This window comes from Centruroides vittatus, unplaced genomic scaffold (genome assembly GCF_030686945.1).
Source record: "Centruroides vittatus isolate TY-2023 unplaced genomic scaffold, ASM3068694v2 scaffold_861, whole genome shotgun sequence".
In the NCBI taxonomy this organism is placed as follows: domain Eukaryota; kingdom Metazoa; phylum Arthropoda; class Arachnida; order Scorpiones; family Buthidae; genus Centruroides; species Centruroides vittatus.
Genome location: NW_027122718.1, coordinates 9,139,275 through 9,154,813, shown reverse-complemented (window position 1 = coordinate 9,154,813; position 15,539 = coordinate 9,139,275). Strand labels below are relative to the sequence as shown.

At 28.9% G+C, this 15,539-nt stretch overlaps 1 protein-coding gene across 1 annotated transcript; it reads left to right on the top strand.

The window, feature by feature from the left end:
- Window positions 1–1,218: 1,218 nt before the first annotated feature.
- LOC136990221 (dorsal root ganglia homeobox protein-like) lies at window positions 1,219–15,007 on the top strand. The gene is made up of 3 exons (XM_067288603.1): window positions 1,219–1,661; window positions 5,764–6,071; window positions 14,017–15,007. Exons 1-3 carry the CDS (start codon window positions 1,463–1,465, stop codon window positions 14,701–14,703), a joined length of 1,194 nt encoding a protein of 397 aa, XP_067144704.1. The 5' UTR covers window positions 1,219–1,462; the 3' UTR covers window positions 14,704–15,007.
- The last annotated feature ends 532 nt before the right edge of the window (window positions 15,008–15,539 follow it).

The window sequence follows — 15,539 nt, the reverse complement described above, 5'->3', positions numbered from 1 at the left end:
GAAAGAAGAGGGTGGTTTCGAGTGTGAAAGAATGCAGAATTCTGCTTGAACATCGAGTTTTGTATTAGAAGATGTAAGAAGTTGGAAAAATATTATAGAGATTAGTAAAATGGAAAGCCGCTCTTCACTAGACATAACGATAAACGAGCGTTGAAGAAATAATCATTATATATACATATATATAGAAAAGCAATTAGGTTAGTTTTATATAATTATGGGAGCGAAGAAGAAGCACGTGATGCGAATTGCTCGACAATGGATTCTTTGGCAGTAATTAATGAGCGCCTCGGCTATCAAACCCAATAAGATGTCTCGACGTCACAGGGACGAGTGTCTTCCATTGGCTGCCGTCGACGGGAGGCACCACCTGATCGGCGGAGACGTCCTCCACTATTTACCAAACAAACCGCCATGTAGGCTGAGTGACACGGCAGCTGACTCCAACGCTAACTAGACCTAATTAGGCTTGTTGCTTACTTTGTGTCGCACCGCTGCCTGGCGGGAAGTCCGTAATTATAGTCGCAGCCATATTTAGTTCCCCCCATTTATCTGTTCGAACGTATTTAAGACTTAATTCCATAGCACGAATGTCACCACCCCCGAATAAACAGATGCGGGGATAGGAATTCACTCTCCGATAACAAAAATGTATACATAAGCGAAGAAGGGAACCCCGGAGTGAAGAGTAGGGAAAAAGTTTTCTAAAATAACACCCACGTCCTGTTGGCGACTCGTTCACCAATGGACGAAAAACTGGTCCTCTAATCTCCTGGATAAATAGAAGGGGATGAAGATATTTCAAGTTTACAAAGAAGGAGCCTTAGCTTACTTCCTCTACAGTAAACCTTCTCTCGGTTGTTCCCAAACCCGATACCGACGGGGGTTAGAAGCCTAGTCCTATTGGGATAATTAGAGTCTTTCTGTGTTGTAAATGGTGCCCCTGTCACTTAGTATAAGCTGAGGGTTGTCAGTGATCCGTGAGTGTTAAGTTAGGGTGGGAACCGTCCCCCTGTTTAAGCGGGAATGGTGTGAGTGGGACTAGTCTATTGTATAGTCTTTTAGAGGGGGGAAGAGATTAGGCACGTAATGAACTGGTCCAAAACTCAAAGTAAACACGGAGTGTATGAGAGCGAAGGGGGGATCCGTCTTCTCCCCCGCATTGCTCTTCCACGCAACACGCGTTAGCACCGAAATTAGGTGGGAACGGCCGAGTCTATCGGGATAGCAGCCAATCGGACGGCGGCGCCAACCGGCAAACATTTCATTAAAGGTGCTCCGTGTCTGGTCTGGTCGCTAATTGCGTTAACGGGATATTTGCCCATAGAACAGACGTCCCCAGTTGGACCAGTGCGGTAGTGGGGGCGTTGTAAGCGGGACGAATCCCGACCTGCGCACATACCGAGCAGTCTAACTCCTCGGGACCGCGACACGTGCGAGTCTCGAACCCTCGGACAGCGGACAGATGAGAGAAGAAAATTGCCAACCGATGGAGAGACAGTCTACAGAACGTGCTCCAGCTAAGGTCTCGTTGTACAGCATAGAGAGGCTGCTCAATCCCAGCAAAGAGTGCTACCGCAGAGATTCTCCTTCTACTACCACCCCCAAGTCGTCACTCGCTCAACTCCCCGACGTTTTAGACTTTAGTGTGCACAATAGAAGTGGTAAGTAGACCCTCTTGACTGCCATCGAATCCACTCGGATCCTTGGCATCTAGTAAATTCTAAACAACGTTTTTCCTTTGTCACATCACTTCTCTTCTTCTCTTCCTCTTAACTCTAGACTAAAATCTTCATTTCGGACTATTGCTGATTATTCGTGAGTAGTTTCTATACTTATAAAGCATAAATATAATCTTTCCTAGCCTTTAACTCTAGTCTATCATCGTCAACTCCGATCCAATTAAATTAAGCGGATGCGAAACAAATTAATCGAGATTAATACGTGCAAACAAACGAAATAATAGTATAAAATAGTTAAAATTAACACATATTCCTCTTCAAAAACACAGCTATACTTTATTATTATTACTATTATTATTTGATAAGAACAAAGCTTAATTATTTCATGTAACATGTATTTTAATGTAGAGAACCTAAAAGGCAGATGGCTACATTTGTACTTTTAATCCTAAACAGGTGGTTTATTTATTAAAATATGGTTACTTTTAAATAATCTTTTTTTAATCTGACAAATTCTAAATTACGGTTTATTGAAAAGAATATAACAATTATTATTTTTAACACGACTTTGCGTTAAATTTCGGGATGATTACTACTTCCCGGATTATCTATTGTTCGCATCATACATTTTCCCAGCTCATATACTGTAATTTATACACTTTTATAGCAAAATTTCTCATCTTATTAGTTTAAATATTTCATTTTTTCGTGTTAAAATTTGAAAATTTCCTTCTATTTTAGCGGCACTAACAGTATAAATCCCCTCATCCTACCTCACGTAGTTTCTCCGTGTTAAAGTTTGTATACATTTTAATGGAATTAACACCAAATAATTCCTTATTTTAGCTCAAAAAATAATTTTTAATGTTAAAAAAAAAACTGAATTTCTGTATCATAACAATAGAATTTCTCTTAATTAAACTTTTAATTCTAGAATTTTGAATTCATAAAACTTAATCACTAGTGCAAACACATGCAACACACATGAGATATTTTATTATTAAATATGGCGAAGTAATAATTGAAAGTAAAGTTTAATCATTATTATATACATTTTTTTAAAAACTCTTTATTCATTCAAAAATCACAGTAAATTGCTTCATAATATCTTTATTATTATAATTATTTTTATGTAATTAGAGAGCAAGGACAGGTTTGATCTTAGAGAAGTGGTCTTAGTTCATAACAAGGATTGTATAGTTATGCGGATTGTGCAAATCTTGGTCATTTCCTGTTATTTTCCTGTCCTATAATAATAAAAATGACTCGGAACCTGATTAATCTGGTTCAGTTCAGTGGGTATCTCGAATGAAGAAGATTCCTCTTCCCCTCGTACTGTAATTACAGTCTACTACATTAAGTATCAAGACAAATAAAAGCCTTCATTACTTTAGAAAGGTACTGTACTTCTTTCGATCGCAAACAATTTGCTAAATAATTTCTAAGAAACTAAATTAATTAATTCGGTTTATAAAAGTGTTCTTGAATTACGTAAGAGCGGCCATTTTCTAATAGAACTTCTCTTTATTAATATTGCATAAGGTTTGGATGTGCTTAATGAAAGTAATATCCGAAACTCTGCTTTGTTAATTGGGTTGTAAATTGCTTTTACAATTGAATTAATCTAAGAAATGTCTTTTATTTATTTTCTATTTTATTTAATCTATAATATAATATATCATAATTTATATTTTCATTTATAATTTCTTTAACCTCCTCTTACTTATCCCCATCAATTTGTAGCATTTGTAATTTCGATAATCCTTCGTGTATATTATAAATTAAATAATTTGTGTAGTAAATTTATATTATTTTTCTCAATTCTCTTTATTTAATTTACTATATTTACAGTTTTAAGTAGTTAAATTCTTGTTTCTTTTCAATATATATAAACTCATCCCATTTGTTTTCTTTGGAAAGTTAACAGAAGATGCAAAACGGAGCACAGGGATAGAAAATACATTTAGTACATGCACATGCCTATAAAGGACACGTCAAGTTATTTTTAAATTTGTTTTAATTAAGTGCTAAAGAACGAACAGCTTTGTACATTCTAATTAATCTCTGATACGTTACTTCTTTCTATCTTTAATTTTATCAATTTTCTAGCAGTTTTTTTTCGGGGATGTTAGAAAGATATTTGGCCTATTTCAATTTATTTTATAAATTACACAAAGTATTATTAATTTTTACTCTATTAACATAATAATTGTAATTGTAATGCTCGTTATATACAGTTCTACACACGTTTCAGTTATTTTTCCTATTGTAAATATTTGCTGTAAGTCTAATTGTGTCGATACTAATAATATCTCTATGTTTTTTACTTTATAAAACTCTATATTTATTCTTCCATTAAGAATTTTTTATTTTATACGATTTAAAATTCATTTCGTAAGACATTTTTACGTATAAAACAGTTAAGAATGGATGCAGAAGCGGCGTGATGTTCGTCTTATATAGGTGCTTTTTAATCAAATTTTAAGTGATAATTAATGTTTTTTCTGCTTAAAAATTAATAAATTTAGTTACTTTTAACGGATAATTGTACAGAATTATATGAAAAATTACTATATAAGTTACAAATTTTGCAGTAATTTTTAAATATCTGATAAGCACAAATATAGTTCTTGTCCTGTACGGTTTAACAAGGAATTTACTACAGAATATTATAATTATCTAAAATATAAATTAATTTATCAGTTAGTTTATCCTATAAGGACTATAAGAAATTCGAGAGAGGTTTACTCCTTGTATTATTCAATAATTATTGTCTATTTTCTCATATCCGAATGCGCTTAGTTCAATGAAAGAAGACGTTCTTTACGACAATTTTCTAATAAATTTTCATTTAATTTTTGAATAATTATCTGCTAAATTATATTATCTACACATATCAGTTTAATTAATTAGTCTTTTATATAAGAAAATACGTTTAATTTTATATTAGAAAAGACTGGTTTCTTGTACTGTAGTACAGTACAATCAGCATCTTTTAATCTCTTGAATTTCAAAAATATTTTATTCGTTTATAAGACTTAATATAAAAAAATTGTATTAACAATGTGTAAAATTAATTAAAATTCTATTTTTTTTCATTAAAAAAATGGATAATGCAGTGAAATTTCCGTGTTTAAGTAAGTGTTTATTAATACAAATGTTAACACATTGTGCAAAGTATAAAATTATACAGGCTTAATTTTAATTTAAAATATATATATATATAAATATACAGTATAATTTTTATTATTTAAAATAGATTTTGACACGTTTACAAAAATAAAATCCATGTAGAAAAAAAAAAGACGAAGAAGTGAAATGTATATATCTAAGTAAATTTTAGATGCCATTTTGTGGATATTTTAGTTGCTGAAAAAGCAATTTCGTTCGAGAGAAAAACCATTAGTCAGATTTTAATAAATACCGTCTTCTGGTCCTAACAAAAAAATAAAAAAAGAAGTAGGGGAAAGGGAAAAAAAATCTAGAAGACAACAGAAACTCTGTTTGGATTGCCTGGCGGTGATAACAGAATGAACGATCGTAATTACTAAGCATCTGTGACGTAAGCGCGCACTACCCCTATTGATATTACAAAGTGAAAAATTGGGAAAGAAGGAAATAAAAATAAAAATATATATATATATATATATAAAAAATTTATTTTATTACTGGGATAATTTGAGACGAGTCAAACCATCAGCAATGTTGGACGTGCTAATGAGTAACTGGAAATGACACAGTCGCCTAACTGAAATTATTACTGGATAATTTGTTAGAGAGAGTCAGTTTTTGAAGCTCACTCGAAAGTAGATTTTGACGTTCATATTGAGAGATGAATGGGGACTGAGTAACATTACTAAAAGTTTTTAATTAACGGTGTTTCCGGAGTAATTTTGAAGTGAAATATAGGATTCCTCTTCGATTGGATACAACATTTCCCCCCTTCTAAAACAGTTTTCGGGAAAATAACGAAATTATCAAAACTTTTCGTTAGAAAATATGTTATTTAATAAATAATAATAATAATAATAAAAACATTCGTTTTATAATTATAAAATATTTAATTGCGATTTTATTTACTCAGGAAATGACGTTACGGCCTTTCAAGTGAATAGAAATACAGGAAGTGGTAAAGGATCTTCTGATGTTAAGTCTATAGAAAACGTAGGAAAAAAAGTATCTCAAGAAGAATCGAAACCTGAAACTAACTCGGAAGAAGGTGGAATTCGTGACAACGAAGATAAACCGAGAAAAATTCGACGTAGCAGAACTACATTTACTACATACCAATTGCATCAACTAGAAAGAGCATTCGAAAAAACACAATACCCCGACGTTTTCACTCGCGAAGAACTAGCAATGAGATTGGATTTGAGTGAAGCACGAGTACAGGTAACTTAAATCGATAATTTCTCTTTAAATAAGGGGGAAAAAAGATAAAAAAAATTTAACTAAATCCTAAATTAAAATCGAGAAAAATCGAAGTAGAGAATATGATGTTTTGATATGTAAAAGTTCTTCATTACATCGCTAGGTTAAAGGAATTAATAATTAGTTTATATATATATAAACCTATAATATCATAAGTAATGATGCTTCTCGAATGTTTCCTTTATTATTTTATAATTAGAAAACTGTGATAAAGCTATTAACTAAATAGCTAATAATGCACGAATCCGTCTTCGTTCGTGTAACTCAATTAAAGTAATGCCGAACTGTCATAATAAATTTTCTCTATATTTTAATGGTAAAGAATGGATTTTGATTGATAAATCACCACAATTCGTAGACTTTATCTTTTTTACTAATCATTCTATCTCTTGTTGAAGTAAACAATTTTTATCCGTTCGCAATTATATCTAGATGGGATGTAGGCCTAATCCTTCCAATTGAGTCGATTATGGATTTATTTCTCTTGATTTATCAATTTACTGTCACTTTTAATGGATTTTTATGTTCATTTACTGTTTTAAAACTATTTTTTTAAACCTTTTTTTAATGTTATTTAAACTACAGATAAAAAGTTTCAATAGGTAAATCAATAGGTGAAAGTTTGGAATTTCTAAAATGTTTCTAGACTTTTTAAAAATTATATAATTATTCTAAAGATGTGTTTATAGGTTACGACTTCATTTTGATTTAATTCTAAATGATTTTTTAATTGCTAGAAAGTTGTTAGATTGCATTAATGTAGGCCTTATCCATGAACGTTGGCAGAAAATTTTCCGGGGAGGGACAAAGCTTAAAGCCAGATAACTACATCAATAAATTTTTATTTAATTATTTAATTTTTTTAGTTTTTTTTAAGACAGACAGGACGTCTCATAGTCGAGGCGTAAGGTTACATATTAATTTTTTATTCGATCCCAGGAGAGGGTAAATGCCCCGTTTTTCCTCTTTTGCGGACTCCCGTTGCTCTATCTATGTCATTTTTATTAATAAATCTTCCATTAGTGATTAAGTTCGTTGTAATCTTTGATTAATACATTATTTCACAGTATTAATTTCTAATTAGATAATACTTTCAGGCGAATAAAGTTATCTTACAATCGAACGGTTACGAAAACTTTAGTGAAAATAAAGCTAAAAGTTATAAAAATATGATTAAAATCTTAAAAAATAAACCCGCATTTAATTAGAATTTACTTAAATAAAAATGATTTTATATAAATTTTAAAATGTTTAAACCTCTAAAAACAACATAAAATTGTTTAGGCCATAGACTTAAAGCTTAATAACTCGTAGGTCTATAATTTTTAAGGATTTATTTATAAAATATATTTATCAATTAAAAAGTTTGACCCGTTTATTTACTTAACAAAGTTTAAAAAATAATATTATTATTTAAATTCAAAAATAGGCTTTCGGATTAGTTGATAATATGATTGTCTTAACGTCGATTGGTTTAAGAAATAGATGTAGGCGGAGTTACGCTTACGCTTATTTATTAAACCAATCATTGTTTCGTTCCGATTTAAATATTATAATTTAAATATTTAAATAAAACGAAACGATAATCGATTTCTAAACTTTCTAGAAAAATTTGAGAAGGAATTTTGAAATATAAATATAACTTATTTAAGTTTTTATTCCTAATATTCAGTTCCTGTTTATAAATACTGACGTTTACAACATTCTAAACATTTATAATTTAAAAAAATAACTGTATAAACCTTCTTTAACTCAACGGAAATTTAGGTTTTTCGGCTTTAATCAACGATAAAATAATAAATCTACTGTATAAGTAAGGATTAATATCTTGAAAAGGATTGTTGCTTATTCATTTTGCATCTTTTCTTTTTATATTTTATAATAAATAATGCAAGAAAAATTTAATTTTTAACAGTTAACATCACTCTTTATTTTAAATTATATAAAAATTCAATAACCAAAACCAAAAACATAATAATAATAATGTAAATATTCCTCCCCGAAAAATAATTAACGTTTCTCTCTTTACAACATAATAACTAATATTTTAAAATGAAATTCTTTTAGAATAAACTTTATTTTAATAAATTATAATCCTTATATATTATATAATAAATAAGGATTATCTTTAATTTGTAATTACTTTTGTAATAGCAATAAATTTGCAAATGTAGCGCCTTTTGTAGGCCTTATAGTATGTATAAATAAGGCCTTGGACCCGTATTGAGAATTTAAGATATTTAAGTGAAAAATTTACACGTTTTACATAAATTTTAAATTTAAAAATCTATACAAAAATTGTGTACATAGGTTACGTTTAAAGGTTTTATTCTTTATATAAGATAGGCCTACTTATATAGGCTAAATTATAGGCCTAGAAAAAATAAAGTAGCCTATGTTAGACATTCTTCAAAGCTGAATTTTTAATGTATTAATATACATAATTTACAGGAATAAATATAAATTAATTAAAAAATAAATAAAGTTCAATTTATGAGTCTATCAAGCATTGTTTATGTAAAAAAGTTAATGCGCTTGTAATTTATATTAATTTGTTCTTTAAAGATCAAGTTTAAATTGTTTTTGTCGGTTTTTTTTACTCATTTTTTTAAAAATTAATTTTAAATTTTTATAGAAAAATGATTTTAAAAAAATCTGCTTTTTCTAAGCTTTAAAAAATGCAAAATTTGTTCTGCTGATGTGAAAATTCGATAAGAATTTAAAAATAATAATAATAATAATAAAATAAAATAATGAATTATTCATGGAAAGAAAATTTTATTTTATTTCTTGAACATTTTAATTTTTTAAATATCATTAAGTTCTATTTTATAAATAAACAATTGAGTATAGAAGCAATTAAAAGCACAGCAAACACAAATTAACTTTTGCTTTATTTATAGTTTTATAATGAACTGTAGAATTTTTTTTAAAGAAATTTTACTTAAATTTTTAATGATTTAGTAAATAAATAAATAAAATAATTCATTATAAAACTTAAAAAAAGAATTTATTTTCCACCTTTTTTTTCAATGATTTAAAATTGTTTGAAATGTAAAGAATTCAAATTTTATGATATCCTGCTGTTATCGATTCGGGGGAATTTCTTTTTTTTCCCCTTCAGTTTTTTTAGAACATAAAAATGTAGTTTATTCTACGAAATAATTTTAACTTCTTTTGGTATAAAGCCATATATAAAATAATATATTTTTTTTTTTCTTTTTATTTTTTTTGAAAGATGCGACTCGATTCTTTCGGACTTGTTTAGCATTTAAATTAAAGAATAAACTTGGTATTGTTGGCCCTATATCGTTATAGGATTAGATTCTTAAAGTATATCGATCTGTATAGAGAGAGAGAGAGAGAGAAAATGGAATTTATCAAATGCAAATGGAGCTCGAACTTAATTGATAAATCCCATTTAGCATGCATAGTGCCACTGATTCTTGTAGTTTTATAGATTTATTTTAATGTTTACATCTTTAAATTTTAATTTAGTAAATTTTTAATAGATTATTTTAATTTTTTCTTAAATATTTTTCTTCCATATTGGCATATTTTTTCCAGAAAGTAATTAATATAAGCTAGGGTATCATCGAGAATCGATAGTAACTAAAGATTAAAAGATAGATCTTTAAAAAAAAAAAAAAAATGTTTATTCTACACCAAAATTCTGGCTTCTTAACTGTATTTAAAGCTAATTTATACGTCGAAGATAAATTTTTTTTTCTTCTAATTTTAAAGATAAATCTAAATGGATAATGCTTGATTTAAACGTATTATCTTTTTAGATGTTATGAAATTTTTTTGGGGTAATTAGACTGGCAAATCGGCTGTATCGGCCCATCGATATAGAAAATTTGATTTATTTTTAAGGTAGATATTACATTATCGCGTGAATAAAATTCTAGGATAAAATAAAATTTGCTCAACTTTAGTTCAAAGTCTACAGTTGATAACAGTTTAATCCGAACCTTTTAATTCGCGTAGCGATCTTTTCCTACCCCCAGGCAAAGTAATGGAGGCAGAATCAATTACTTTATCGCTCAATTCACGGAAATTGTATCCATCAAATACCTAGCAATTTGCTACCCGCTCGAGAAGCACACTTTAGGACAAGAGAAGCCATTAGTCTCTTATTCACGTTATCCATTGCCTACTGCATGCTTCTATTACTTTATGGAAAGAATGAATCCATCCAAAAATGAATTATATAGAATTTTCCATCCCTCCCTATTCTCTCCTTTAATTACGAAAAAATTACATTTGAATATGATACTCCTTAAGTGGTTAATAGTGTGTTAATCGGATAGATCTACAATTATAAGAACGGAAGGAACAAATTAAAAGATAAATTTCTCTATATTCTAGTAAATTTATACAAATTTTCTCCATTCCAGATTGAATTATTATTGATTTTCTTGTATTGCTTTTGAAATTATTTAATAATGGATGCTAGAAAATGAATTTAATTAGTAAAATTAGTTGAAAAATCTTCTTCTGATCTTCATGATCTTGAGTATAATTAATAAATATTCTCCGAATGTTTTCAGGATTTTGTAAACGGTTGTTACCAACGGTATTCAAATTTCCCCAAAGCTCCCTAAATACGTTATTTTATGTCTCGATACCGCATAAAGATATTTAGAATTGCATAAGTCGTGGCATCTTAAGCACCTCCTTAAGATTCTCCAGCAGCATCTATAAATATTCAATATTAAATATATTGTATATTTAAATTAAATATTAAGTGCCTAGAGAAGTAAATAACCTTTAAAAATCCTCACATTGTCTGCAACATAACCGGAGAATCCATAGGAAATTAGAATTTCTGAATATATATATATCATTGTTTTCAATATATCTAAGCGTACAATACTTTAAACACTCTCTTAAATAAGTTGTGTGTAACTGGATCTATTGTCTATACACTGAAATAAATTATTTTTAATTTCGAAATAAATAAATAAATCTCAGATTTTATTTTCCAATTCTCGTATCATTTGTTACTTTCTCCAGCAATTTAAGAGTAAATGGGGTGAAGTCGCCTATAGTAATTTTATTTGAAACAATCAATTTTACAAAAATGACAATGGATTATTCTATATAAACTAAAATAAATATTATTTTATCTTATGTTTAGATCTTCAAAATTGGAAACGTAAATTAGTTAAGAAAATTGATTTTATTTATTTATTTCTTTTTATCTAGAAATTATTTAGGTTTCTCTCCCCTTTTCGTGCTTTTGTGTACTTTTTTTCCCTGCTAAAATTAACGATATTTACTGCTTACTTTAACCTTAAATGATTAGATAAAGCTATAAAATTTTAGTAATTAAACAAATATTGTCTAACTCTAAATTCTAAGTGTTAATAACTAGGAAAAAAACATCAACTAATTCAAAAAATTTGGCTCTAAATCGAACTATTCGCCGTTCTTATCTATATAAAATGCGTGTTAAAGCAGAGTTACTTAACCTGTAGTCTACGGACCATCTGTGTGATTGGCGACAATGGGACAAGTGTCCGCAGGCAGACTTAAATTGATAAAGATTAAAACTTTGTTGAATGAGATTAACTTTTAATAATTTACTTCCGATTTAATTAATTGTTTTCCTATGTATTCAAACATACTTTTAAGTTTATTATGTTATAAATAGCACAGTATGTCCCAAATGTTGGTAATACCCAAGTAGGATTAAAAATAATTAGGCCTATATAATTTAGGGTTTTTTTCGGACATTTTACTGGTCCTTGGGCTTATAAAGGTTAAAAAAACACTGTGTTAATTAACTATAATATAAAAATGATAATTATCTCCATTGCAAATTCAATCTAGAGGCCTAAGAAACGAGAGGGTTCGGTTTCCAGCAGAAACTATTCATCTTATTCTCATTAATAACATAAATATTATATTCTATATTGAAATTTTCATGTTATATTTTTATAATTTACTAATATACAAGTAAAAGTTTAAATTAAAATGCTTTAAAATAGCATAACATTTATAGAATCGTTAACAAAAGTGAGATAAGGAACCGTTCTTCATCTAGAATTTACATTCATATATAATTTTATATTGTAAATATTTTTATCTATTTTATTTATTATTATCTTCAGGACAAATTAAAATTAATTATTTGGCAAAAATATCGAATTAAAATATTAATTTTAGTTATATTTCTGTAGTAAATAAGCATACATCGTAAGCGTGTAGGCCTGTATAATGCATATACTTTTAATGTTAAAAAAAGAAAAAAATACCCTTAAATTTATAAAAAAAATTAAAGCATGGATCGTTTTATATATGGTTACTTTATTAATTTTAATTATATATTTGTATAGATCCTAAAGAATCAATACGATTTCTTGTACTGTACAGTTATATAATAATCGGCAATGGAAACAAAGTTAACGAAATGGGATTTATATAGGAAGCATGTAAAAGGTGTAATTTATTGAGTTAGTTCGGCTGTCTGAGCGAAAAACTTTTAGGAAAACTCGCAAAATTTATTTCTCTTATGCTAATTAAATTATTTAAAATGTTTAAAAAAAATAGTTATTCGATGTTTTTATATGCTTGTGTTACATTCTATCAATAGGAATTTTCTCACTAATTCTGCATGTATAAAATTACTTTATAATTTAGGAATTTCATTCGATTTTTTTATTTAACGTGAAGCATGATATAATCTTTAGTTATTTAAAAATTATTATTAAAGTTTATAAAGTTTACCGATAGTATTAAATCTATAGACATTAATTAAGATTAAAAAAGAACCATTAGATTTCTTTTTAAGATAGGGCAATTTATACTTGCTGAATACTTAGGAAAAAAAGGTTTTTGAGCCTCATATGATTCTTTTCTCTTCCTTTAAAATAAATATAAGAGAAGGAAAGAATTTCTGACATCAGATATTTGTTCTTTTTTTTAGTAGATGTACTGTACTGTACATTTGCTTCATGACTTGTGGAATCTCTTATATTTTTTTGTTTATGATTTAATTATTAATTTAAAAATTGTTTTCGAATATTGAATTACTTGCTATTTTTCTACGAATATAATAATTTAAAGGTTAATTCTTCGATCGGGAATTGTAGAAATGGCGAAGGAACGAAGCGTAAAAAGCGCACGATACTTGATTTTTTCACAAAAATCATGGCATTTATCTTCGATTTTTAATGAATATATTGCTTTAATTGAACTTATTCTTAAATATATTTTACTTACAAAAATAAAGAATTGCCAATTTAATTCGAATTTTTACTTATATTTAATAGAACGACCGATAAATTTGTAGATATAATCTAATGAATGAAGTGCAATGAATTTATACATACAGGCCTACTACTATATAGAAAAAGCATAGATCTAATTTATACTTTTAAGTATTTATATAAGATTTAGTAGGCCTATGAGAATTTTTATCAAATTTTTAATTTGATATATTGTCTTTACTATTTTAACTTCGTGTTTACTGAATTGTTCTGTATAATAATTATGAAATTAATTATAAACGAAACGTGTAAAATTATAACAAAATTAAAGTTCCCAATTTAATTATATTTCCTAAACTGTTTAAGTGGCTTTGGGCTCTTTAATTTGTGTACAAATGCCTCATTAATCTGAGTAAAAAACCTTTAAAATTTCTCTCTGTAAAGACTTTCTAAACTAGTTTTTTTTTTAATGTGAGAATTATAAAAATAAGTCCTTAGAAAAATATAAAACATAAAAATATCAAATTTAGAGCTTTTAGAATATAAATTCGAATTAAATTCGATTAAAACTTAGAAATTAAATGTTCAGAACGTGATGTGAGGTGTAATAATTAGAATATTTTCTATTAAATTAGATACTTATAAGTGAGAGATGATTGATAAGATTTGTCTGCCTTGTGTCTGTGTAGGTGTGGTTCCAGAATAGAAGAGCCAAATGGAGGAAACGAGAAAAAGCCTTGGGCAGAGACAGTCCAAATTATACGGGAAGCGGCGAACCACTGTTGGCTGCCAGGAGCGACTTGTACTCGACACCCCCACCTCTACACGTTGGTAACGCTGCTGGTTCTCTATCGCTAGGACCGTCCGATCAGTTGTGGGCATCGGCATTACACACATCATCCCTATCTGGTCTCAGCACGCCTCTAGGACTGGGCCATATATTAGCGCTACACGGTACATCGGGCATCCCTCACGCCTTTCCACCTACAGCATCTCCTAGCACCGCCTGGTCGAAGGGGGTTGGTCCTCTCAGTTCTGCCCTACTTTCCATCTACATGTTAAATTCCGGTGTCGGCACTTCGACAACGTCATCCAGTTTGAGCCCGAGTGGACCACCTCCTCCGCCTCCTACATCCACTCTAACAAAATCGGGTTTTCTTCCCACATTGTGCAGCACATCGTTCTCCGGAGCTCCCGTTACTCCCGGTTATCTAGGACTCGCTAATATTGGAAAATCGGCATCATGCTCCAGTTTGGAACTACTACGGCTTAAGGCGCGTGAACAACAATCTTCTCCACCCCCTGCCACATCCAGGTCGGACAGTAGCCTGAGAAATACTAGAGAAATGGCCGAGTTACAACGCACGTGTATTTGAAAAATATTCAATGAATTTCTTTTGTATATTCTGATGAAGTTAAAAATAACTTTCGACTGAATAAACAGTTCTAAGAAACACACTTTAATGGACTATTTACATATATATATATTATATATAAAATTCTATGGCCAGAAGAGCACAGACTACTTGTTAATAAGTCCCTTCTGGTAAATAATGTGTTAATTCGCTCATCGGGAATTTACGTTTCTCCGATTGACTTTGATGTTCGTGACTTAAAAAAAAACATAAAAAAATGTGGAAAAATACTAGACTTGTGTGAGAATTAATTGTAATTAAAGTGATTTTTCACGCCGAATTTTCTAGTTTTGTGATATCTTCTCTATTGTTATCACATAGAAGAACCTATTCTATGCCACAACAATATGGAGAATTGTTATAAAAATTGCTTCTACATGGTCTTAAAACTTTAGTTTTTTAATTATATATATATATATATATATATATATTTAAATCTATATTTTTATTTTATGTTATGTTAAATAAGATAAAAAAAAGAAAAAAAAAACTTGAATTTTCTTCAGATTTAAGTGCATTTTTTTTATTTTAAGTATTTAAAAAGATCCTACGCGTAATAGAAACGTTTATTTTTAGGATAAAATCTGATAAAATTTAGTAATTTAGGCAAATTACGAAAGTATTTTAGCGCTTTTCAACCTTTTTCTTATCCCTTTAGAATAGTCATCATCTCTAGGGTTCTCGGTCTACCGGTTGAAAAATTAGACTTATAATTTCTACGAGTAGCGACTATTGCTCTTATATTAATTTTTAATTATTATTTAAACAAAATACAACTTTTTTATGTCCAAGACACA